The 27369-nt window shown below is 43.9% G+C and overlaps 1 protein-coding gene and 1 pseudogene across 1 annotated transcript in view; one reads left to right on the forward strand and one right to left on the reverse strand.

The window, feature by feature from the left end:
* Nucleotides 1-27369, reverse strand: part of LOC146425424 (F-BAR domain only protein 2-like) — a 148282-nt gene that overhangs the window by 92052 nt on the left and 28861 nt on the right. Inside the window, exons 4-7 of the mRNA XM_085041582.1 lie at nt 25868-26009; nt 25630-25782; nt 10042-10146; nt 234-332 (exon numbers count right to left, since the gene is read on the reverse strand). Coding sequence (XP_084897708.1) covers nt 234-332; nt 10042-10146; nt 25630-25782; nt 25868-26009 — 499 coding nt within the window. The remainder of the gene's footprint in view (nt 1-233; nt 333-10041; nt 10147-25629; nt 25783-25867; nt 26010-27369) is intronic.
* LOC146425425 (uncharacterized) lies at nt 18315-19976 on the forward strand (annotated as a pseudogene).

The following is a 27369-nucleotide window of genomic DNA, read 5'->3' on the forward strand; positions in this document are numbered from 1 at the left end:
TTCAATACTTGCATAATGTTTGATATCTGTGGTAAAAAGAACTATATCTGCTTCAAAGTCTTTTGAATTCTGTAGATCGTTTCTGTCTATCTCCTACTCATACTGGTTTTAAATGCTACAATCATTTGAAAGATGTGATCCTGTAATTACCACAAACACAGTAAGAAATGTTTAATCTAAGAGTTAAGAAATATATGTAGCATGATCCAAACAAATGATAATATAAAAATTACCTCTCCTATTTGCAAATGAATTTCTTTTATGCTATCTGACAATGACACTATAATTTCTTTCATATGAAGAAGGTGTCTTTCTTCAATGTCTTGAAATTTCTGTAAACCAATACAAACAGTTATTCATAATGAAAAGAATTCTTGAAAAACTAAACCTTAAATTTAAAAAAATATAATAAACAGAAAAACAGGGATTTTTTCAGATTTTGATCGTGGTAATGACAGTGTTTAAAAAAGGAAGGTGCAGAATTCATAGTTATGAAATAATATACTTTATAATAACCTTTTAGAAGCATTATCCAACTTTTCTATTTACTCTTTAAACCTTCACCTATCTTGATTTTTTTTTAAGGTTTGACCTATTTCTACCAAAAGAAAATAGGATTGAAGGATGTTTAAAAAAACCAAAAAACAACATAACTTTTTTTTTCATACCTGAAGAGTTTAGTTTTTTTTTAATCTAACTCCAGAAATCCTATTTCTGGATCTGTTTTGCAACTCCTCATCACCCTCTTTTCCTGCTCACAATATACACATGCTTTATGTTTCTTCAGTTAAATCTATATCCTTTGCTTCTTTAAATGCAATTCATTTGTTTAATCTTTAAACTCACTGTATAAAAGCTCTGTAGTTTGTCTGGAATTTAGGATCACAGAATATTCTGAATTGGAAAGGACCCACAAGGATTATCAAGTCCAACTCTCAGGTGAATGGCCCATACGTGAATCAAACCTGCAACCTTGGTGTTACTAGCACCATGCTCTAACCGAGCTAATCAATTTGCCCTCCTGTTTGACCTTACCCAGGCTTTCACCTGACACCCATTTTAAAATCATTTCCAATGTCTCTAATGACCCTTTCTTAGCCAAAGATCAGAACTAAAAATGTCATCCTTCCCAACAATCGACCATAATCATCTTAAAATCCATGTTTTACTCCTGCTCTGTCCTAGTTCTCTTCCTACTTCTGTAACTGTCCAAACTTTAGAGCACCACTTAATCTTCTCTCCAACTTTTCCAGGGTTGTCTGAAGATCATCTCTTCACATTTCACTCCTCCTGGTACTCTGATTCACAAACAAGTACCACTTCATACAGACAAATGTCTCTTCTAAACTCTCAATCTTTCTTTCTTTTGCCATACTTATATGCGTCTCTAGCCATCAATCAAGCAGATTAAATTTTTTTTCCCCCAGGTGGTCATCATATGTAGCCTATTCTATGATGTTATTTCTTTTACTGACTGCTTGATTACATAAGCTATATTATTTTACTTTCAAAGCTATCTATGGCCCATGCCTATAATATCTACTCTCACTCACTATCAGGGTGTCAACATCTGTGTGCAATGTGGTCTTCCAGCCTATTTTCACTACCGTCCTGATTTCATCTGTGATAAGAGTTCATTTCTCCTCAGTAGCTAGTACAGTGCTGTGTTTTGGATTCAGTATGAGAATAATGCTGATAACACACTGATGTTTTGGTTGTTACTGAGCAGTGACCCTTACCCTGAGTCAAGGGCTTTTCAGTGTCTCATGCTCTGCCAGTGAGGAGCTGCACAAGAAGCTGGGAGGGAGCACAGCCAGGATAGCTGACCCAAACTGGCCAAAGGGATATAACAAAAATAATATGGTATGGAATATTTTACTTTTTTCAATTATTAAACTGTTCTTATCTCAACACAGGTTTTACCTTTTTCCAATTCTCCTCACCATTCCACCAGGGAGGGAGGAGGGAGTGAGCGGCTACATGGTACTTAGTTGCCAGCTGGAGTTAAACCACAACTACCTAATTTTTACCTAAACTGAAAGTAAACTTGTGAGATTATGCCAATGCCACTTCCTTTGTGTTTGGTTTGAGGTCTCCATAAAACTCTGCAAAACATTCTCCTTTAAACTCTTCTCTATAGTGTATATCAAAACAGCCAGCCATTCAGAGATTTTCTTTTTGTCTCTTGCCATCTTGGCCTTGCACAGGAGATAACACAAAGAGGTCTGATCAAAGACTAAAGCTATCTAGGTACTATAATACAACCAGCTATAATCATTAACCAAATTGTTTACTTTCACTTCTGAAAGATCAGTCCATTTTGAAAAGATGTACTGAAACAAATCTGTAATGTTAATGACCCAATAAATGCAAGTAAATTCTTAGCATTTTAAGCTACAATAAAAATGAAAAATTATCCATAGGATCTTTATCTATTCAACTCAGCATACGCAGCGTAAGTAAGCATTATTCCTTTTTATAAACATGTACATTTTCCTGTAGGTTTTAAAATGTGAAGAATTATTACTAATTCTTGAACTTTATTTATATAAAAACTTCTCAACAGCAGTTATCCAGCCATCTGCACTCAGTTCTAATTAAGACGGACTTTCAAAGAATAACTTAGTGCTTCCAGCTATTTGATTCATTCCAATAACTGACTGCACTATGAGATTATAGAAAAAGTGTCTAAAAAGGTGAAATAACTGACAAATGAGATGTTTTCATATCAAGTGCATATCAATTGTATAATACAACTACAGTTTTATTCAGAAAAACTTTACACATGAATTTCTGCCAAATCAAATATCTGAAACAGAAAGTGAATTATATTATCCTATGTCTTTAATAATAAAAATCCTTCCATGTTTATTGCAGAAAAAACCCACATAATTTGCAATTTAATATTAGGAAGATCATGTTTCTAATTTCAACTTCTCAAAATAATATATCCCAAGCCATATAACTTTCATAATAACAGGTAATTTAATAAATTAGAAGAAAGGAAAAAATGTAAAATTTATACAACATTATTGGTGGAGTTTAACTACGAAAAGAGGACAGTTAAGTGAGGATATTGCTACATGATTACCTAGAATACAGCCCCAGCAATTCAAGGCATTTGCATCCTCAAAAGAATTTTGTCTGAATGGTATAAAACAGATTTAAGTTAAGCCAACTGGTTTTGCATTGAAACAGCTGAGAATGCTCACACTGTTAATTTATTTTGTTTTTAGAATTAGTATACTTAAAGTGACATGTACTGCAAATTAAGATAATCTAGGGTGTGATTGATTGGCACAGGGTGCTAGTGAGGGCCCTCTGCTGGTGACTCTGAAATGTGCTGATCACAGTGAAGCACACTTGAAGTCTTACAGAGGTGAGCCAGGGACTCCTGAGGAAACAGAAGCCAACAGGGAAACACCAGGGAAATATCTCACAGGAATTAAGGGATGTTCCTCTAGGAAGGTGACATGGCCGACAGCCCAGCTGGGCCTTTACACCAATGCACATAACATGGGCAACAAACAGGAGGAGTTGGAAGCCACTGTGTTGCTAGAAAGTTATGACCTTGTTGCCATTACTGAAAATTGGTGGGATGAATCTCATGACTGGAGTGTGACTATTGATAGCTACAGACTGTTCAGAAGAGATGGGAGAGGAAGGAGAGGTAGATGGGTTGCCCTTCTACATCAAGAGGTGGATTGACTGTGAGGAGTTGTGGGTTGAAAGCCTGCAGGTCAGAATAAGAGACCAAGGCAAGAAAGGGCACCTTGTAGTTGGTGTCTAATACAGGCTGCCCAATCAAGGGGAGCCTGTTGATGAAGCCTTCTTGCTCCAGCTACAGGAGTCATCATGCTCACAGTGTCTTGTCCTGCTGGTGGGCTTCAGCCACCCTGACATCTGCTGTAAAAGTAGAAAGGTGAGCTGCAGACAGTCCAAAAGACTCCTGGAATGCATGGAGGATAACTTCCTGATCCAGGTAATAGACAGCCCTACCAGAGGGGATGTGATAATGGATGCATTGGTCACCAATACAAGTGAGCTAATTGGGGATGTCAAGATTGGAGGCAGCCTGGGCTGCAGTGATAGTGCACCGTTGGAGTTTGCAGTCCTGAGGGATATGGGTCAGGTTGATGGTGGACTCAAACACTGACACACAAGATGGTGGTAGGCATCAGCAATTTATTATCCCCTGGTATGCCTTTTTATATTCTTTCTTCACATACATAACAGGTGTTCCTTATTACATTACCATTGGTCAGTAAACTATCCACAGGTGCCTTTTCTAATTAGTCCTACACGTCCGCATTCTCTAACAAAGGTGTTTACCTCGCTTGTTTAAGGGCACAGCTGTAACTTATTTAGGTGCAGCCTTTTCCTATCTTACCACATCAGGTAAGGAGTAAAGTTAGGCCCCTGAACTTCAGGAAAGTAAACTTCCAGCTCTTCAAGGAGATAGTCAATAGGATCCCCTGGGAGACTGCCCTCAGGGTCAAGGGAGTAGAACAGAGCTGGCAGTTATTTAAGGATGTCTTCCATAGAGCACAAGAGCCAGCGATCCCCAGGAGCAAGAAATTGGGTATGGAAGGCAAGAGACCAGCATGGCTGAGTAGGGACCTGCTGGTCAAAATAAAGGGAAAGAAACAAATGCACAGGCAGTGGAAAAAAAGACAGGTGACCTGGGAAGAGTATAAAGATGAAATTTGGTTGTGTAGGAATGGGGTCAGGAAGGCAAAGGCAAAACTGGAACTGAACCTGGCAAGGGACACAAAGAGTAACAAGAAGGGCTTCTACAGGTATGTCAACCAGAAAAGGAAGGTCAAAGAAGGTGTATTCCCCCCAATAAACAACGCTGGTGAGCTGGCAACAACAGATGAAGAAAAGGCTGAGGTGCTCAAAAACTTTTTTGCCTCAGTCTTCAATGGTAACCTCTCTTCCCATGCCTCAAGTGGATGGACAGCAGGATGGGGACTGGGGGAGCAAAGTCCCTCCCACTGTAAGTGAAGATCAGGTTTATTACCACCTGAGGAACCTGAACGTACATAAGTCTATGAGACACAATGAAATGCATCCCAGAGTCCCGAGGGAATTGGCTGATGTAGTTGCCAAGTCACTCACCATGAGATCTGAAAAGCCATGGCAGTCAGGAGAAGTCACAGGTGACTGGAAAAGATGACCCTGGGAACTACTGACCTGTCAGCATCACCTCTGTGCCTGAGAAGACCATGGAACAGATCTTCCTAGAAGCTCTGCTAAGGCATATGGAGGACAGGGAGGTGATTCAGGACAGCCAGCACAGCTTCACACAGGGCAAAACCTGCCTCACCAACCTAGTGGCCTTTTATGATGGAGTGACTACATCCCCTGATAAGGGAAGGGCTACAGATGTCATTTATCTGGACTTCTGTAAAGGCTTTGACATAGAGCCCCACAACATCCTTCTTGCTAAATTGGAGAGGGATGGATTCGATAGGTGGACTGTTAGATGGATAAGAAAGTGGTTGGACAGTCACATCCAGAGGGTATTGGTAAATGGCTCAGAGTCCCGATGGACATCAGTGACAGGTGGTGTCCCTCAGGGGTCCATATTGGGACCAGGGCTATTCAACATCTTCATCAGTGACATAGACAGTGGGATTGAGTGCACCCTCAGCAAGTTTGCAGATGAAACCTGTCTTGGTTTAGAGACAAGTTTTGGGAGAAAACATTCTGGAACAAGTGTTTCCTCTAAGAAAAGGTTTTTAGCAATCCTTTCCCACTGATATGAAATGAATATTGGTCGGTGAAAGTGAAAAAACAAAAACAACTGTTTATTTGACAAAGTGCCTGTACAACACGGGGAAAAAAATGAATAACTGTTAGATATTGAGCTGTCAGAACCTTACCCACACACACACATGCTCACCCACAGCAGAGCAAGAAAAACCAAAATGCAAGGGGAAGGGAAAGAAAACTTTATTGGCCACGTGGCAAGAAAGAACAAAATGGCAGACAGCCTTTGTGTCGGGGGGGAGAAAGAAAAGTCCACGGGGGAGCTCAAGGGGAAAAAACAGATGGGAACCTGGTGGACCCTCCAAGATTGGTCTCTTCCTCGCTGCAGAAAAAGCTGGGGGATTTAGAGTTCTTTCTTCCAGTGGTTCAGCTTTTCCTGAGGTCTGGGCCGAGATGGGGTGTCCCCGCGGTTTCCCTGCCTGTCCGCGCTGGCCGGCTCCTGCCAATGGTCTGATCTTGGACAAAAGCTAAGACAAACAGTTCCAGAAGAAACAACAGAATCCACCGAAGAATTGCTACTGCAGTACAGGGGAAAACTTGTCTAAGCTAACAAAAATCAAGTGAGCTAAGCAACAACGTAGCCTCCAATCTGCCCGGCAAGCCAAGCACACGGGAGTGAGCCATTGAACCAAGCCTGCGCCAGAGTTCCCCTGCCTCCTGCTGTGTTGGTTTTGCTTGGCCCAGTTTTTGGTAGTGGGGGGGGGGGCCACAAAGATGGCTCCTGTGAGAATCTTCTGGAAGCTTCCATCATGTGCAGCAGAGCCAATCCCTGATGGCTCTGAAGATGATGGACATGGTGCTGGCCAAGCCTGGGCCAATTAGAGAGGTTGATTACACCTCTGTGATGACATATTTAAGAAGAAATCAAAACAAAAGGGGCATGCAGTTTTTTCTAGCCAGAGGAGGATGTGAGAACATGTGAGGGGACACAACATGGAGACACCAAGGTCAGTAAAGAAGGAGGAGGAGGAGGTGCTCCAGGCAACAGAGCCGAATTTCCTCTGCAGGCCGTGGTGAAGACCGTGGTGAAGACCATGGTGAAGCAGGCTGTCCTCCTGCAGCCCATGGGGTCCACAGGGGATGCAGAGATCCACTCCCAGCCCGTAGGGAGGTGCCCACGCTGGAGCGGGTGGATGCCTGGAGGAGGCTGTGGTCCAGTGGGAGTCCCAGTGGAGGGAGAGGGTCCCCTTCATCCAAGCTGGAGCAGCCTGTCCTTGGAAGACTGCATCCCGTGGACAAGGGACCCACGCCGCAGCAGTTTCGGGAGGACTGTCTGCCCGTGGGAGGAGCTCACATTGCATCAGGTGTGTGTGGACTGCTGCTCATGAGATGGACCCATGCTGGAGGAGTTCACAGAGAACTGTCTCCCATGGGAGGGACCCCACAGCAACGCAGGGGAAGGACTCCTCTCCCTGAGCAGTGGAAGAAAGACCTTGGTGAGGAACTGACCCAAACCCCCACACCCTGTCCCCCTGGGCTATTAGTGGGAAGGAAGGAGGAGTTGGGGGAAAAAAGGGTGTCTTTAAGGGTTTATTTTACTTCTCATTATCCTCCTCTGACTCTATTAGTAATAAATTCACTTTACAACTCTAAGTTGAGCCTCTTTTGCCCTTGAAGTGTTTTTCTCCCGGTCTTTATCTCACTCATGAACCCTTTGTATTAACTTTTTTCTCTCCTCTGGCAAGCTGTGGCAGGGGAGAGTGAGCGAGCAGATGTTGTGAGTGCCTGGCATTTGGCCAGGGTCAAACCACGACACCCACCCGTCCTCCAGACCCAGCTTAAAGCTGCAGGGCCTCTTTCTGGGCATAAAGCAGACGATCAGGAATAGAGTATCATCATAAAATCACCCTAAGACAACACCAAGCTGACTGGTGCAATTGACACACCTTAAGGATGGGATGCCATCCAGAGGGACCTGGAAAAGCTCAAGAAGTGGGCCCACAAGAACCTCATGAGGTTCATCAAGACCAAGTGCTGGTGTTGTACCTGGGTCGGGGCAATCCCTGGTGTCCATACAGGCTGGGGGATAAATGGATCAAGAGCAGTCCTGCTGAGAAGGACTTGGGGGTGCTGGTATCCAGATGAGAGGCTGGACACGAGCTGGCAATGTGCGCTTGCATCCCAGAAAGACAATTGTATCCTGGGCTGCATCAAAAGCAGCTTGGTCAGCAGGTTGAGGGAGGGGATTCTGCCCCTCTGCTCTCCTCTTGTGAGACCCCACCTGGAGTGCTGCATCCAGCTCTGGGGTCCCCAGAACAGGAAAGATATTGACCTGTGGGAAGGAGTCCAGAGAAGACCACCAAATTGATTATAGAGATGGAGCACCTCTCCTATGAGGAAAGGCTGAGGGAGGGAGTTGGGTTTGTTCAACCTGGAAAAGGGAAGGCTTCAGGGTGACCTAATTGTGGCCTTTGATTACCTGAAGGGAGTCTGCAAGAAAGATGGAGAGAGACTTTTTATGAGAGCATGTAGTGACAGGACAAGGGGAAATGGTTTCAAACTGAGGGCCAGTAGGTTTAGATTAGATATTAGGAAAAAATTCTTAACTCTGAGGGTGGTGATGCACTGGCACAGGTTGCTCAGAGAAGCTGTAGATGCCCCACCCCTGGAAGTGTTCGAGGCCAGGCTGGACAGGGCTCTGAACAACCTGGTCTAGTGCAAGGTGTTTCTGCCCACGGCAGGGGGTTGGAACTAGATGATCTTTAAGATACCTTCCAACCCAGGCCATTCTATGATTCTTTGATATTCACAAGTGTTATTTTTCCTATTGCATCATCTTTAAAGTAGGCGCCCTGCAATCAAACTGTAGATGCAGCTACACCATTATACTTAAAACAAAGTTCCCAGATAGGCTGGTAGAATTCCAATTTTCATTTCCAATTTGGATAGCTGTGGAAGGTATTCAGAGTTTCCAGGTGTCCATTATCATATTAAGTGAAAATTTAAATTATGAGTAAAAGGGTTGTTGCCATTAATGAACTAAGATTATTTATGCAAGTGTGGTTTGCAGTGAGACATAAATTTATATAATTTCTGTATTGCAAAACAAAACAAATAGCCCAAAAGCATGGTCGCATTTTTCCAGCTATAAGATCTGGTATAGCAAAAAGATTTCTTTTCTCTACATCTCAGCTTGTTTTAAATAACTCATGCCTACCTAATGACACAAATAAAGTTGAACAAAAAGCATCTTCATATTCAGTCTCTGGATACAAAATAAACTGTTACTTTTTTCATTATTTTGTTGGAGAGAATCGTTAAAATGATTTTTTTTAAGATATTATGAAAAGCCCAGCTAATTTTCTTGCTGAAATACCCTAAATTTTCCTTCGCTGACAATAAAATCCATTTCAAATACTCTTCATGTTTATGTTCTGTCAGTTCTAAACAAAAATTCCTGTTCATTACTCACAGCTTTCTTGCTTGTTAGAGACAAATTTGAAGTATAATTTTAGCAAGGCCAGTTTACTAAAGTTATATTTTTTTTCTTATTGTTTTAGAGAGCAGTAAGTCAACTGCTATAAACACAATCTCTTTCTTGTAAAGTAAGGAATAGATAGCAGACAGCTTTTTTGAGACTAAATAAAGATTTAAATCAACCTGACTGAATTTGCTCTGAAGTGAATCAGAAGCATTCACAGGATCTATTTCAGTGGGGGTTCAGTAACTTCCAGAGCAAGGTAATCAACAAAATCAACAAATTTGGAAAAGAAACTTTAAAACATAACAAGCAGCAGCACATGAAATCATACAGAGAACTTGATATCCTCTGAAATACAGATTAAAACAGCTTTAAGAAAACAAAACAAAAAATCTGGATAGATGTGCTTCTGACCACCTCAGATAAACCCTGGAAAGTCACTTTCACAAGCTGTTACTAAAGTGTTTTGCCAGAATGATAATGAACACATGATGGATCTCAGTTTTAAAACTCCTATAAATGAATTTATCTCTCCAGCAATTCACAAAATTTGCCACATGATCACAATGTATCTACAATACTTTCAAAAGTTTTCTTCATAAGAAAGTCTTTCAGAGTGCTAGTGTTCAACTGCGTCATTCAAGGACACTGTCATCACAACATACATGGTCAATGTTTGCCCTTCAAACATATTACTTCTGACATTATTGTTCATATCAATTTCCAATGGAGATCATTCTATCTTGAACCAATTTTTCAAAAGCTTTGATTTCAGATATCATCAGAGAGGTAAAATAGAACACATTAATTTATTTTAAAGATAAGTCATTTAATATAACGCTTACCTGTGCAGTCTCTGTCATCTTCTGTTCAAAAGCAGATTTAACTGCAGCATATTTCTCCACACACAGTTTATAGGTATCTGTAGCTTTTTTCAATTTAACTGCTGCCTATAGATTATTTAAAAACAAAAAATTGTCAAATGTCACACATCCAATCTGATCCAAGACTTTTAAAGTCACTATTAACAGAAAGCCTAGGATGACCTATAAAAATGTTCAGGGGCATATAAAAACAGTGAAGTTTCATAACAAAATTTCACCACCAAATAACTGATTCAAGCCATTAGAGATTCCTATTTAAAGCTATATGCAAACCACATAAAAAGGGAACAAAGCAATTACCTCATTTAAATACTTTCCTCTTATGAGTAAGGACTAAGTTATACTTATTTTGAAATAAATATTTAAAAATTTGTATTACCAGATTTAACTAAATAGCTCATGTCAAATACTTAGATCTGCATCAGAAAAGCAGGAAGAGAGCAGGGCTGGAATACAGAGCAAACAGTTATTAGTGAAATTCTGAAAGAGGTAATGGTAAAAAACACAAGGCAGCACAGTTCTCTTAGAAGTGAAGAAATATAAGGGAAAAGATATTCAAAAGTGCAGGTGTTCTGTCAATGGAAATTTTAAGAGATATTTGAAAGTGAAGTTGTAATAAATTACAATCAGTTTAGTTCACGAACTGTTTGAAAAAGGTGATAAGTCTTAAAATTGCCTTTCCTTTTATTTTTCTTTTTTCTTTCTTTCTTTTTTTTTTTTTTTTTTTGCTGTTATAAAAACGAATCTTGTTAGGAACCCTGCCCAACCCCCATGAGGCAGATACAAAGGAATTTGGCTCAGGGGCCATAAAAAACCTCCCCCTGTGCAGCCCCTATGAGGCAGATACAAAAGGAATGTGGTTCAGGGGTCCATAAAAACCTCCCCCTGTGCAACCCCCACGGAGAGACCATCCCAGGAGGCCCAGTAACCATCACCCAACGCAGAGCACACCAGCCCAAGACGTCTCAACAGCCAATCAAGGATTCATGAAGAGACGCCAATCAAGACATACGGGGGGAGTGGGGTACTAAAGGGTTATAAAATTCAGTCCTCTGCAGGCCCGAGGCGCGGTGCATAGAGATATGCTTGAATCTCTGCCCGTCCAGCGCTGACTTGACTGATATCCGCTTGCTTTTAATTAATAAATTTTTTTAATTGGATCTACGTCTCTGATTGGATAATGAGGCTAAATTGATAACAAAGTTAATGCAGAACATACTGTTGACTAAATTTATGCAGATCAGAGTTGTTTATAATAGCCTTTTTTGGTTTTATATTTTTTTATTTGTTTCATTATTTGTTGCTAATAAACCAAAATGTTCTTTTTGTGGACTTAATATTCCTAAAAGAGAAAAAGAAATAAAGGAGAATCCCAATATTACATGGACAACAAAACTGAATGACGTGATTGTTTTCAATAGAGAAAAAGTTATTTTCAAAGTCTACAGCATAGCAAGCATGATATGTTTTTCAAAACTTTTATAATCTTGCTATTTCCACAAATTAAAATAAAAACTGTTTGCCTAGAACATCAGCCTTTTTGTAGCTTGTGTTCAACATGCCTGTTTTATTTATCTCATTGAAAATTCCCATCAGTTGTAACTCAGAAATATTTCTGAATTGTAAATAACATCAGTAATGGTATTTACAATTTGTTCTAGTTCTGAATCACTTTCCTCACCACTGGGGATTAAAATAAATTTACTTATAGAATATTAGAAATATTAGAAATTAATGGTGTAGATTTGAGTGGGACCACAATATAAAAAAGACATTTAAGCTATTAGAGTGCGTCCAAAGGAGGGCCACGTGAATGGTGAAGAGTCTCAAGGGGAATCTGTATGAGGAGCAGCTGAGGTCACTTGGTCTGTTCAGCCTGGAGAAGAGGAGACTGAGGGGAGACCTCATTATGGTCTTCAACATCCTCATGAGGGGAAGCAGAGGGGCAGGCACTGATCTCTTCTCTCTGTGACCACTGACAGAACTTGAGGAAACAGCATGAAGCTGAGTTGGGGGAGGTTTATGTTGGATATTAGGAAAAAGTTCTTCACCCAGAGGGTGGTTGAACACTGAAACAGGCTCCCCAGGGAAGTGGTCACAGCACTAAGTCTGCCAAAGTTCAAGAAGCGTTTGGACAATGCTCTCAGGCACATGGTGTGACTCTTGGGGTGTCCTGAGCAGGGCCAGGAGTTGGACTTGATGATCTTTGTGGGTCCCTTCCAACTCAGCATATTCTATGATTCTGTGATTCTATGGTTTAATTGTAACTTGCTCACAGCTTAGCATGAGTGGGCCCTGCTCAAAGCTTGGCATAGATGAACTCTAAATGAACTCTGTCAGCATGAATGGCTATGCAGGGGAGGAAACAGAGAAAGACTGGATACCTTAAGATAAGGGTTGAGACCCTGGAGGGCCTCAAGGCTGGCCCAAACTGGAAGATAAGAGCAGTTAATGGCCTGGCTACCTGGACATGGAGAAAGAATCCAATGACGTGCTAGAGGACCCCAGACTATAAATTGCCATTGGACCAAGAGGAGCGTGCAGGGTGCGTGAAGATTGGAGGCACAAACTATGAGGGTATAAAGACCCAGGGATTTCTTTGTTCAGGGTCCCTCTCTAGAGGCACCAGCTTGAGCTGAAATAAACTGACTCTGCCTCAGAACCCAGGGTCTGAACTATCCCTAAATACTCACTTCTTTAAAAAAAATTTTATGTGTTCCACAGGGAAAATGGAAACTAATTTTTACTTGCAATTACTTATAAAGCTGACCACTATTGATAACTTTCAAAAGAATTAAAATAAAATGTACTCAGAAAAGATAGTTATTTTCTGTAATTTCCAATATAAAAAATTTAAATCATAACTAATAGAATAATGTTATCACTTGTTCACATGGGGAAACATCAACCAGGAAAGCAAGATGAATCAAAGAGTTTTCAATTCGCAGAGAAATAAAAAGGGGGGCCAGCAAAACGGCCACCTTAGACATAAAAAGTGTTTCTACAAATACATCAGCAACAAAAGGAAGGACAAGGGGAATCTCCATCCTTTGTTGGATGTGGGGGGAAACATAGTGACAAAGAATGAGGAAAAGGCTGAGGTACTTAATGTCTTCTTTGCCTCAGTCTTTAATATCAAGACCAGTTGTCCTCAGGGTACCAACCCCCTGAGCTGGAAGTCAGAGACAGGGAACAGAATGAAGCCCCTATAATCCAGGAGAGAATGGTCAGTGACCTGCTGTGTCACTTAGACACACACAAGTTCATGGAGCCAGATGGGATCCACTCAAGGGTACTGAGGGAGTTGGCAGAAGAGCTCACCAAGTCACTTTCAATCATTCAGCCAATCATTCAGCCAATCATTCAGCCCTGGTCAACTAGGGAGGTTCCAGGTGACTGTGAGTTAGCAAATGTGATGTCAATCTATAAGAAGTTTCAGAACAAGGATCCAGGGAAGTACGGGCCTGTCAGCTTGACCTTGATGTCAGGGAATGTTATGGAGCAGACCATCTTGACACCATCACACAACACGTGCAGAATAACCATGGAATGAGGCCCAGCCAGCATGGGTTTAGGAAAGGCAGGTCCTGCTTCTCCTTCTATGACCAGATGATCCACTTAGTGAATGAGAGAAAGGCTGCAAATGTTGTCTGCCTGGACTTCAGTAAAGCCTTTGACACTGTTTCCCACAGCATTCTCCTGGAGAAACTGGCTGCTCATGGTGTGGGCAGGTGTACCCTCAGCTGGGTGAAAAACTGGCTGGATGGCCAGACCTGGAGAGTGGTGGTGAATGGTGCTGCATCCAGTTGGCAGCTGATCACTAGTGGGGTTCCCCAGGGCTCAATATTGGGGCTAGTACTGTTTAATATCTTCCTCAAAGACCTGAAGGAAGGGATCGAGTGCACCCTCAGTAAGTTCACAGATAACACCAAGTTGGGTGGGAGGGTAGGAAGGCTCTACAGAGGGATCTGGACAGGCTGGATCAATGGGCAGAGGCCATTTGTATGAGGTTCAACAAGGCCAAGTGCCAGGTCCTGCCCTTGGGTCACAACAACCCCCTTTGGTGCTACAGGATGGGGGAAGAGTGGCTGGAAAGCTGCCTGGCGGAAAAGGACCTAGGGATGCTGGTTGACAGCAGCTGAACATGAACCAGTGTGTGTGCCCAGGTGGCCAAGAAGGCCAGTGGCATCCTGGCTTGTATCAGAAATAGTGTGGCCAGCAGGACTAGTGAAGCGATTGTTCCCCTGAACTTGGCATTGGTGAGGCCACACCTCGAGTACTGTGTTTAGTTTTGGACTCCTCACTGCAAGAAAGACAATGAAGTGCTGGAGCATGTCCAGAGAAGGCAACAGAGCTGGGGAAGGGTCTGGAGCACAAGTCTCATGAGAAGCTGAGGGAGCTTGGTGGGTTCAGCCTAGAGTTAAGGAGACTCAGGGGGACCTTATTGCTCTCTATGACTACCTGAAAGAAGGTTGTAGTCAGGCGGGGGACAGTCTCTTCTCCCAGATAACAAGTGACAGGATGAGAGCAAACAGACTCAAGTTCCACCAAGGGAGGTTTAGGAAATTTTCTTCACTGAAAGGGTTGTAAAGCACTGAAAAAGGCTGCCCAGGGAAATGGTAGTTACTATCCCTGGAAGTGTTCAAAAACATGTGCATATGGCATTTTAGAACATAGTGGTGGGTGCTAGGTTGGCAGTTGGACTTGATCATCTTAAAGGTCCTTTCCAACCTTAATGATTCTATGAAAAAGACATCATTAGAGACAGGGAAAGATAACCTGTCTCCTCTGTTACTTCATTTTGTGAAAACTGGAAAAAGTTACAATGTTGCCACCAAGTCGAGAGAGGTGAGGTCACACCTGAGTCCTGTGTCCAGTTCTGGGCTCCCCGATACAATATGATAGAACAATTCAGTTGGAAGGAACCTAAAACACTCATCTAATCCAAATGCCTGATGACTTCAGGGCTGGCAAAAAGTTACAGCATGATATTAAATGCATTGTCCAAATGCCTCTTAAACAGTGACAGGCTTGGGGCATCAACCGCCTCTCTAGGAAGCCCATTATAGTGTTTGACCACACTCTTGGTAAAAAAATGTTCCCTTAGGTCCAGTCTGAACTTCCCCCTGGCACAGCTGTGAACCATTGCCATGCATACTGTTGCTGGATCCCAGGGAGAAGAGCTCAGCACCTCCCTCTCCACTTCCCCTCCTCAAGGAGCTGCAGAGAGCCCCTCAGCCTCCTTTTCTTCAAACTAGACAAACCCAGAGTCCTCACAGCCGCTCCTCACAGGACATGCCTTCAGGTCCTTTCACCAGTTTAGGTGCCCTCCTCTGAATGCATTCAAGGACCTCCACATCCTTCTTAAATGGTGGGGCCAAAAACTGCACACAGCACTCAAGGTGGGGCTGCACCAGTACTGAATACAGTGAGATAATCATCTCTTGACTGGCTGGTTCTACTGTGTTTGATGGTGGTGTCCCTCAGAGATCTGTGCTGGGACCAGTTTTGTTTAATATTTTTATTGACGACATGGATGAGGGTATTGAGTCTACTATTAGTAAATTTGCAGATGACACTAAGCTGGGAGCGTGTGTGTTGATCTGTTGGAAGGTAGGAGGGCACCACAGAGATCTGGAACGGTTGGATGGATGGGCAGAGTCCAATAAGATGAAGTTTAACAAGTCCAAGTGCCGAGTCCTGTATTTTGGCCACAATAACTCCCCGCAACACTACAGGCTGGGGACAGTGTGGCTGGACAGTGCTCAGGCAGAAAGGGACCCGGGGGTACCAGTCGACAGCTGACTGAATATGAGCCAGCAGTGTGCCCAGGTGGCCAAAAAGGCCAATGGCATCCTGGCCTGTATTAGAAATAGTGTGGCCAGCAGGACCAGGGAAGTCATTCTTCCCCTGTACTCGGCACTGGTGAGGCCGCACCTCAAGTACTGTGTCCAGTTCTGGGCCCCTCAGTTCAGGAAGGACGTTCAGACGCTCGAACGTATCCAAAGGAGGGCGACGAGGCCAGTGAAGGGCTCAGAACACAAGCCCTATGAGGAACGACCAAGGGAGCTGGGGTTGTTTAGCCTGAGAAAAGAAGACTCAGAGGAGACCTTTTCACTCTCTACAACTACCTGAAGAGTGGTTGTGGTCAGGTGAGGGTTGGTCTCTTTTTCCAGGCAGCAACTGACAGAACAAGAGGACACAGTCTCAAGCTGCGCCAAGGGAAATTTAAGTTGGATGTTAGGAAAAAGTTTTTACTGAAAGAGTGATAAAGTTCTGGAATTGTCTGCCCGGGGAGGTGGTGGAGTCACCATCCCTGGATGTGTTTAAAAAAAAGGTTGGATGTGGCACTCAGTGCCATGGTTTAATTAAGGTGATGTTAGGGCATGGGTTGGACTCGATGATCTTGAAGGTCTCTTCCAACCCAGTGATTCTGTGATGCATCCAAGAACACAGTTTGCCCTCTTGGCTGCCAGGGCTCACTGGTGACTCATACTGAGCCTGCTGCCAACCAGCACCCCCAGATCCCTTTTTGCAGGGCTGCTCTCCAGCCACTCCTCTCCCAATTTATACTTGTGCTCGGTGTTTCTCTGTCACAGGTGCAGAATCTGGCATTTTGACTTGTTAAATTTCATTCCATTAATCATAGCACAATGCTCCAATCTATCCAGATTCCTCTGCAAGGCTTCTTGCCCCTCGAGAGTCAACAGCACTTCCCAGTTTGGTATCATCAGCAAACCTGCTAATGGTGCATTCAACTCCTGCCTGCAGATCACTGATAAATATATTGAACACACCTGGCCCTAGAATTGAGCCCTGAGGAATACTGCTAGTGACCAGTCACCAGCCAGATGTAGCATCACTGCAACCCTTTGAGCCCTGCCCTTCAGACAGTTCTTCACCCAGTGCATCATGAACCTGCTCATCCCACAGTTGGACAAATTGTCCAGAAGGATGCTGTGAGGGAGTATTAGGTTTGCATGGCAAGGTTTTGGTGGTGGAGGGGCTACAGGGGTGGCTTCTGTGAGAAGCTGTTGGAAGCTTTCCCCATGTCTGACAGAGTCAATGCCAGCTGGCTCCAAGACAGACACGCCACTGGCCAAGGCCAAGGCAATAAAAGATGGTAGTAATGCCTCTAGGGTAACATATTTAAGGAAAGAAAAAGTTATGCCACAGGAGTAATTGCAGCCAGAGAAGAGTGAAGTGACAATATGTGAGAGGAACAGCTCTGCAGACACCGAGGTCAGTGGAGAAGGACTGGGAGGAGGTGCTCCAGGCACCAGAGCAGAGATTCCCCTGCAGCCATGGTGAAGCAGCTGTGCCCCTGCAGCCCATGAAGGTTCATGGAGGAGCAGAGATCCACCTGCAGAGCAGATTCACACTGGAGCAGGTGGATGCCTGAAGGTGGCTGTTACCCTGTAGGAAGCCCACACTGAAGCAGGCTCCTCACAGGACCTGTGGCTCCATGGGGTACTCACACTGGAGCAGCCTGTTCCTGATGGACTGCAGACCATGGAAAGTGACCTATGCTGGAGCAGTTTGTGAAAACCTGCAGCCTGTGGGAAGGAGAAGTTCATTGAGAACTGTCTCCTGTGAGAGAGACCCTACGCTGAAGCAGGGGAAGGAATCCTCTCCCTGAAGAGAAAGCAGCAGCAGAAACAACATATGAACTGACTAAAACCCCCATTCCCTATCCCGCTGTGCTGCTGACGGGGAGGAGGGAGAGAACTGGGAATTAAGTTAAGCCCAGTGGGGAAAAGGTGTTTTTAGAAATTGTTTTACTTCTCATTATCGTGTTCTGATTTGACTGGTAATAAATTCAGTTAATTTCCCCAAGTCAAGTCTGTTTTGCCTGCGACTACAATTGATGAGTGATCTCCCCCTGTCCTTATTTTGACCTAAAACCTTTCACTATATTTTCTCCCCCTCCCCCAGCTGAGGAGGGGAGCAATAGAGTGGCTTGGTGGGCACCTGGCATCCAGTCAAGGTCAACCCACCACAGTCCTTGTGGCATCCAATGTAGGGTGAGACAAAGGCAGTTATATATATTGCATGCTATAGTAAATAGTAGTTATTGAGTAGCAAGCTTCTGTGGGGGACACGGAGTTTGTCAGCTGCACCACTTATATCTTTATTTTGCTGAGTTTGGTACCATGTTAATAAAAACAATGGCTCTGTGCTTTGTCCTGGCATTGGTGGCCTTGTTGTGCTGTGGGAACTATCTTGTGGAAAAGATGAGGGAATACATCTCCCTCTCCCTACCTGGGATTGATGTGGATGGTTTTATTATGCAGGCTCCAGAGGTCTTTGTTCACCCTTATACAACCTGTTTAATACTACTAATGAACATTGTAAATATTACAATGTTTGTGGAATCTGGTGTCACCCTGGTGTAAGAGAAAATGACTCTTCAGTGAGGCAATATCAAAATGTTCCCTGAGGCATCCAGTTCCTGGGTTGCAGAGTGTGTGGAAGGATTTGAGCAGTTTCCTAAGGAAGTTATCACCTCCCATTACCTGGGACTTTACACCTGAACAGGCAACGAACTCTGGCAAACTGACGCATCACCTGATAAAAGAGTGCCTTGCCTATCCCAATGAAAACGTGCAGCTTCTCACCCTGTACTGGGGTCTGGTCTGTGCCTACCGAGCCACAGCTCAGTACTCTCAGAGAACTGTAGTTGAGACAGGAACTCAAACTGCATTTGAGGACACTATGGCTGAGATAGGGACTCAAACCACAGCAACTACAGTAATTGCCCCAGTAGTGAAAAAGAAAAGGTGGACAAGGAGAGGTCCATATCATTGATTAGAAAGGGAGAGGAGGAGGAAGAGAGGAAGAGGAAGAGGAAGAGGAAGAGGAAGAGGAAGGAAAAGAATGAGGAAAGGAAGGGTCTGATCACAAAGCCGGTCCTTAAAGAAACTGAAGAAAGAAGTGAGACAATTCAAACAGTGGTTACTCAGTTGCTGACCTCATCAGAACTTTGAGACATGCAGCAAGATAACAGCCACCAGCCAGGTGAGCGGATTTCTGCCTAGCTGCTTCAATGCTGGGATAACAGGGCCGACAGTCAACAACTGGAAGGTCATGAAGCCCAACAGCTGGGATCCCTTGCTAGAGACTGCAGAATTGAGAGAGGAATGGGAAAGGAGGCAGTAATTTGCAGTCTCTGGAGATGGCTCCTCTCAAGCATGAGGGCAAGATATCCATTTAAGGAAGATCTTGTGAACTCCCCAGGGAAGTGGACCACTGCAGATGAAGGTATCCAGTACTTGAGAAAAGCAGCAGTGCTGGAAGTCATCTGTAGTGATCTAAAAAATTTTAAGGTCTCTAAAGATCCAGAGGATGTCCCTTGCACAATGGCCATGTGGAGGAAGGTGATTCAAAGTGCCCCAGCATCATATTCCAGCAGCTTGGCAGAAATGTATTACACAGAAATGGATACACCAACTGCAGAGAGTCTTCCTGACTCCAAAACTTTGAAGAAAATCTCTGTCCTTCCTCATCCCCCTGGGACCAGCACCTCAGCTGTCAGGGGCACCCCAAGAAATCAGTCCTCTCCTGCCCTGGCCAGAGGGAAAGGAAGCTCCAAGAGCAAGCCACGTGGCGAACTCTGGCTCTTTCTGCGTGACCAGAGGGAGGACATGAGGAACTGGGATGGTGAACCCACCTTTAAGCTGGAAGCCTGTGTCCGTGAACTGAGAGGGAAGAGAGCTGTTGAGAAGGGATCACCCAGGAAGACTGTCAGTGTAGTTGCCGCAGAGAGACAAGAAGGCAATCAGCAATGTCCCAGACATAAAAGAACTGAAATTACCTCCTTTGATCCTGGTGAGGGGACTTCCAGTCTGACACTGAAAGGGTCAGACAGTAAATACTCTGACCAGGAACAGGAATAGAGGGTCCCTGTCTTCAGCCAGGAGGAGGAAAGGGATGGCTGGGCATACTGGACTGTGCGGATTTGATGGTTTGGCACATCAGATCCACAGAAGTATAAAGCTTTAGTAGATACTGATGCCGAAATGATTTTTGCTTTTTATATATTCTTCATGTATATTCATAGCTCTGTAGACTATTTTATGCAGTTATATAGTTTCCTAACCTCAGTACTTTTCCTATTAGACAAACAAATTCCCGAGGGCCAGTTCTAATCTCACTTCTTATGAGAATCAAGGACAAGACACCTTCCCAAGACACTTTCCCATAAACAACGAGCAAGGAAGGGGAGCTTCAGAAGGGGTCAAACCAAGAAGGGGAATTACTTCATCACCTGTGTTTCTAATTGGGGATTATTGTCAATTACGCTAATTCGCTAAACTTATAAAACTGTACATGCCCTGTCACGTGTTCATCTTCAGCACATTTTCGGAGTGTATTTTGGCATGTTCTGCACCTGGAGGGACCTTCATTAAAATGGTAACCGTATTTTATCACCTAACCTTGTTTGGCTCTTGATTTTAGGGCTCAAAACAGCAACATACTGGTGCATGGTGCACACTGATGCCATCAGGGCACTGGAGCGTAGAACCCATCTGGATCTCTGGAGTGACAGGGGGATGTCAGAAGTTTTCTCTATTGGAGGCTGAAGGGAGTTTAACAGGGGACAAGTGGAAAAAGCCCCCCATTGTGACTGGCCCAGAGGCCCCTTGTATCCTTGACATAAACTACTTAAGGAAAAGGTATTTCAAGGTATTGATGGGCTTTTGGTACAGCTACTGCGAATACAGAGAAGATCAAACAGTTATCCACCCTGCCTGGCCTCTCAGAAGATCCCTTCATTGTGAGATTGTTGAGAGCAGAAGAATTGCCAATTGTTGCGAGCAGTGTCAATTGCTATCAGGCTGGTGCAGTGGCAATATTGCACCGAGACTCCCTAGCTCCCATCCGTGAGCTGATCCATCAATTGGAGAGCCAAGGAGTGATCAGGAAGACTCACTTGCCTTTTAATAGCCCCACATGGCCAGTGGGAAAGTCTAATGGAGAATAACAGTAGACTATCATGGCCCAAACAAAGTAACTCCACCTGAGTGCTACCATACCAGACATGTTGGAACTTCAGTATAAGCTGGAGTCAAAGGCAGCCAAATGGTGCCCCAGTTGATATCACTAATGCATTTTTCTCAATCCCTCTGGCAGCAGAGTGCAGGCCACAGTTTGCTTTCACTTGGAGGGATGTCTAATACACCCAGAATCGACTGCCCCAGGGGTGGAAACACAGCCCAACCATCTGCCATGGACTCATCCAGACTGCACTGGAACACAGTGATGCCCCTGAACATCTGCAATACATCAATGACATCATTGTGTGAGGCAACAAATCAGAAGTGTTTGAGAATGGAAAAATAATTCAGATTCTTCTGAAAGCTGGTTTCACCATAACAAGAAGCAAGGTCAAGGGACCTGCACAGAAGATCCAGTTTTAGGGAATAAAATGGCAGGATGGACATTGTCATGTCCCCATGGATGTGGTCAACAAGTTAGCAACTAGGTCTCCACCAGCTAACATGAAGGAAACGCAAGCTTTCCTAGGCCTTGTGGGGTTCTGGAGAATGCATATTCCAGGTTATAGCCAGCTTGTGAGTGCCCTCTATTGAGTGACCTGGAAGAAGAACCATTTCGAGTAGGGCCTTGAGCAACAGGCCTTTGAGCAGATCAAACAGGAAATAGCTCATGCAGTAGCTCTTGGGCCTGTTTGGACAGGACCAGCTGTGTAAAATATACTCTACACTGCAGCTGGGGAGCAGAGTCTGACCTGGAGTCTCTGGCAAAAGACCTCAGGGAAAACCCGAGGTTGACCATTAAGGTTTTGGAGCAGGGGTTTTAAGGATCAGAAGCCCAGCACACTTCAACTGAAAAAGAGATATTAGCAGCCTATGAGGAGGTTTGAGCCACCTCAGAAATTGTTGGGACAGAAGCATGTCTCCTCCTGGCACCACGACTGCCCATGCTACACTGGATGTTCAAAGGAAACATCCTCTCAACACATCACACAACCAACGCTACATGGAGTAAGTGGGCAGCACTGATCATGTAGCAAGCTTTACTGGGAAAACCCAACAGCCTGGGAATCCTGGAAGGAATAATGGACTGGCCAAAAGGCAGAGATTTTGGAACATTACCTGAGAAGGTGGCTCATGTCCAAGAAGCACCACCACATAACAAGTTATTGGAAGACAAAAGAGGCTATGCTCTATTTACTGATGGATCCTGTCATGTGGTAGGAAACCATTGGAGGCGGAAAGCTGCTGTGGGGAGTCAGTTTGCGGAAGTGAAAGCCGTCCAACTAGCCCTAGAGATTGCTGAATGACAAAAGTGGCTTGTACTCTATACTGACTCCTGGATGGTGGCTAATGCCCTATGGGGGTAGCTGCAACAGTGGAAGAAGAACAATTGGCAGGGCAAAAGTAAACCCATCTGGGTTGCTGCATTGTGGCAGGACATCGCTGCAAATGGCTCTGAAGATACGTCATGTAGATGCTCACATGCCCAAAAGTCATGTTACTGAAGGACATCAGAACAATGAACAGGTAGATGAGGCTGCCAACATTGGAATAGGTCAGGTAGACTTAGACTGGGAGCGAAAGGGTGAGTTATTTATAGCCCAATGGGCCCATGAAACATCAGGACATCTAGGGAAGTGATGCAACATACCCTCGTGACCACAGAGGCCATAACACAGGTTATTCATGAATGTGAAATGTGCTGCAATCAAGCAAGCTACGCAAGTGAAATCTCCCTGGAATACAGGACGGTGGCTGGGTTTCCGATATGGTGAGGCCTAGCAAATTGACTATATTGGACCACAGCCACAAACATGCCGAGGCAAGAGCTACATACTCACCATGGTAGAGGCAGCTACTGGTTGACTGGAAACACATCTTGTAAACCATGCCACTGCCCAAAACACCATCTCAGGTCTTGTAAGGCACATTTTGTGGTAACATGGTACCCCAGAGAGAATTAAATCAGACTATGGGCCTCATTTCTGAAATAACCTCATAAACTACTGGGCAAAGAAACATGGCATTGAGTAGATATATCATATCCCTTATCACCCACTCTGGAAAGATTGGGACTCTTAATGTTGAGACCACTGGGCAATGGGGCATGGAAGCATTGGGATGCAAATTTAACAGAAGCCACTTGGATGGCTAACACCAGAGGATCTGCTAACTGCCCTGGTCCTGCCCAAATAAAACTCCTACATACTGTGGGAGGAGATAAGGTCCCCATACTACACACAGGAAAACTACATCCAGCACCTTCCCTTTATCCACTATGTAGGTGACCTCATTGTAGGAGATCAAATTAGTTAAACAGAACTTTCCCTTTGTGAACCCAAGTTGGCTGTGCCTGATGATTGCATTGTCCTTTAAATGCCTTTCAATAGTACCCAGTACAATCTTCCCATAATTTTTCCAGATACTGAGGTTAGACTAACAGGTCTGTTGATTCCTGGGTGTTCCCTCTCATCTTTTCTGTAAATTGGAATAATTTTAAATAGCTTCTGGTGAGCGGACACCTCCTCAGACTCCCCAGACCTTTGGTAGATGATGGAGAGGAGTCCTGCTGTAACATCTGCTAGCTCCTTCTGAGATGAATCCCATCAGGCCCTGTGGACTTATGAACATTCAGCTGATACAGCTGGTCCCTCACAGTTTCAGTGTCCACAAATGGAAAAGCACTGTTCCCACAGTCATGGTCCTCTGACTCAGATTTTGGGCTGCCCAGTCACCCATCAGTATTATTAAAGACTGGGGGGTGGGGGAAGCACTTAATACCTCCACTTTTTCTTCATCCCTATTAGTCAGATGACCATCTTCAACAAGTATCAGTCCAATGTTTTCTTTAGACCTCCTCTTGCTATTAATGTACTTAAAGAGAGACATGGACATACTAGAGAGAGTTCAGCAACAGACCAAAAAGATAATCAAGGGACTGGAGCATCTCTTCCATGAGGAAAATCTGAGAGAGCTTGGGCTGTTCAGCCTGGAGAAGAGAAGGCTCTGGGGAGATCTTATCAATGCATGTAAATACCTGAAGGGAGGGTGCAAAGAGGAGAGACAGGCCCTTTTCAGTGGTGCTCAGTGACAGGACCAGAGGCAATGGGCACAGACTGAGACACAGGAGCTTCCATCTGAACATCAGGAAACACTTTTTTTACTCTAAGGGTGACCGAGCACTGGAACAGTTTGTCCAGGGAGATTATGAAACCTCCATCCTTGGAGAGTCTCAAAAGCCATCTAGTCATGGTTCAGGGCAGTGGGCTCTAGGTGATCCTGCCTGAGCAGGGGGATTGGACAAGATGACCTCCAGAGGTCATACAATGGTTTGGGTTGGAAGGGATGTAAGAGGTAAAAGCCATCTCATCCCTGCAAGCATTAACAAAGACGGTCAGGATGACCTCCGAAAAGATAAGAGGGGCCTAGCAGCCAAAGACAGGAACAGAGGTGGTTAGAACTGGGGGAGAAACTGCTGACACAGCAGAGAGATGGCAAATGCTCCTCAAGAAAAGGTGAAAAGTGCACTCTGAGGAAGACTGCTAGTCTTCATCCAAAAGACCCCTGAGGAACACTTGAGCCCTTCTCAGTATGACCACCAGAGAGAACTGCAGCTGTGCGAAATTGTGCAACCTGATCCCAGGAACTTATTAGCTTAGACACTCCTTTGTATTAGAATAGGCCTTCCCTTTATGAATATGTATGTAATTACATCATAAGAATACAGAAGCAATGCACCCTGGTGTGCATATTAGGCAGAAAATCCCCCATGCACCTGGCGCCAAATAAACAAATACCTGCTTCAAAGACAATAAGTCTCTGGAGTTGCTACAATGCGATTTGTGTGATTCAGGGACCTTAAAGATCATCCAGTTTCAACCCTCTTGCCATGGGTAGGGACACCTTCCACTAGACCAGATTGCTCAGAGCCCAATCCAAACTGGCCTCGAACACTTCCAGGGGTGGGGCATCCAAAACTTCTCTAAGGTCCCTTCCAACCTTAAATATGTTGTGATTCTATAAACGGATCAAGCTCCCCCATGACCCAAAGGGAGTACTAAATGCAATCCCTTAGGATTGTGGTCCATGTTACCGGAACCTCTTAAATTATCATTGAAAGTAATGTTAACTTGTTTTTCTTCCCAATGAAACAGACTTCAAATACTCCTATAATTAGCTGCTTTATCTCACTTGAGGAGACAACACAAAACTTCCTACTCCTTAATTCATTAACAAAGTCACTGAATTTTTGCATATTTACTTAATAAAATGCATCTGAAAACATAATAGAAGCTGAAACATACAATTTCTGTAAAGGCCACTGAACAAAATTATCATATGATACAGGTAATTACAAAATAGAGAATTAAAACTGCAGTGCAGTTAGAACAGATAAAGAAGTGTAAACAAAACATAACCAGGCATTCAAAGCATCATGCACATTATGAAATAGCCACAACTACTTTTAGTCCTTTTTGAGCATTTCACTAGTACAAGGTGAATGTTACAGATTGACAACACAATAAATTTAAGCAAGATGTCACAGAACTACCTTATCAACTTCTCTCTGTGTTGCTCCTTCCTTTTTCAAACGTTCTTGTTCAACAAACTTTGCATTGTAGTTTTCCTTTGATTTCTGTAAGGCTTGAGTGATACTTTGAATATGTTGCACTGCTTCTAATGTTCCCGAAACATCTTCTTTAGTCTGCCAAATATCACATACTTGTCAAAACCAAACCATTTTAACATTAACAAGTCATTGGTCATGCATAAGAAAAATAATTAATAACCTTTTTATAAGTTTTGATTTGTTCATCTCCATACTTATGAACTTCTTTTATTAGCTCTTGTAATCTCCGCATGAGGTCCAAGTGACAGCTTGCCAGTTTTTCTGTTGAGGTTTTGAAAACATCCCAAACTGGTGCAAATGTCCTAGATTGAGGGGAAAAAAAATTAATGCTCATCTGGATTTGTACTAACATCTGGACTTGTACTAACCAGGAGGGACTGGTTGAAGACATGAAGGTTGGTGGCAGCCTTGTCTGTAGCAACCATGAGATGGAACTCAGGATCCTGCGTGGAGGAAGCAAAGGAGTAATCAGGACTAGAACCCTGAACTTCCCGAGAGCTAACCTTGACCTCTTCAGGGACCTGCTTCAAAGAATTGCATGGGACAGGGCTCTAGAGAAAAAGGGAGTCCAAGAGAACTGGTCAATATTTAAGTACCACTTCCTCCAAGCTCAAGACCAGCGTATCTCTATGAGCAAGAAGTCAGGCAAAAGGGGCAGGAGACCTGCATGGATAAGCAGGGAGCTTCTAGCAAATCTCAAACACAAGAAAGAACTTTATGGGATGAGGAAAAAGGGATGAGCCACGTGGAAAAAGGGATGAGCCACATAGAAGGACTATAGGAACATTATCAGGGTATGCAGGGATGCAATGAGGAAGGCCAGGGCCCACTTGGAATTGAGTCTGGTAAGGGATATCAAGGACAACAAGAAGGGCTTCTACAAGAACATCAGCAAAATGAAGACTAGGGAAAATGTGGGTCTGCTGCTGAATTAGGTGGATGTCCTGGCAATGGAAGATACAGAGAAGGCGGAATTACTGAATGCCTCTTTGCCTCAGTCTTTACTGCTGAGGACGGCCCTCAGTAATCCCAGACCTTGGAGGTAAAAGAAGGCTGGAGAAAGGAAGACTTCCCCCTGGTCACAGAAGGTTAGGTTAGAGATCGGCTAAACAGACTTAACACCCATAAATCCATGGGCCCTTATAAGGGTGAAACCATGGCTGCTGAGGGAGCTGGCAGATGTTGTTGCTCTGCCACTCTCCATCATCTTTGAAAAATCATGGAGAATGGGAGAAGTGTCTGATGACTGGAGGAAGGCCAATGTTACTCCCATTTTCAAAAGGGGCCAGAAGGAGGACCTGGGAAACTACCAGCCAGTCAGCCTCACCTCTGTCCCTGGAAAGGTGACAGAACAGATCATTCTGGAGGTCATCTCCAAGCACGTAGAAGAAAAGAAAAATATCAGAAGTAGTCAGCATGGACTCACCAAGGGGAAATCATGCTTGACCAATCTGACAGCCTTCTATGATGACATGGCAGAATGGGTTGATGAGGGGAGAGCAGTAGATGTTGTCTACCTTGACCTCAGCAAGTCTTTTGACACTGTCTCCTATAACATCCTTATAGGTTAGATGAATGGACAGTGAGGTGGATCAAGAACTGGCTGAATGGCAGAACTCAGAGGGTCATGATCAGCAGAGTAGAATCCAGTTGGAGTCCTGT

Source organism: Lichenostomus cassidix, chromosome W (genome assembly GCF_008360975.1).
Source record: "Lichenostomus cassidix isolate B80296 chromosome W, HeHo_3.0, whole genome shotgun sequence".
Classification (NCBI taxonomy): domain Eukaryota; kingdom Metazoa; phylum Chordata; class Aves; order Passeriformes; family Meliphagidae; genus Lichenostomus; species Lichenostomus cassidix.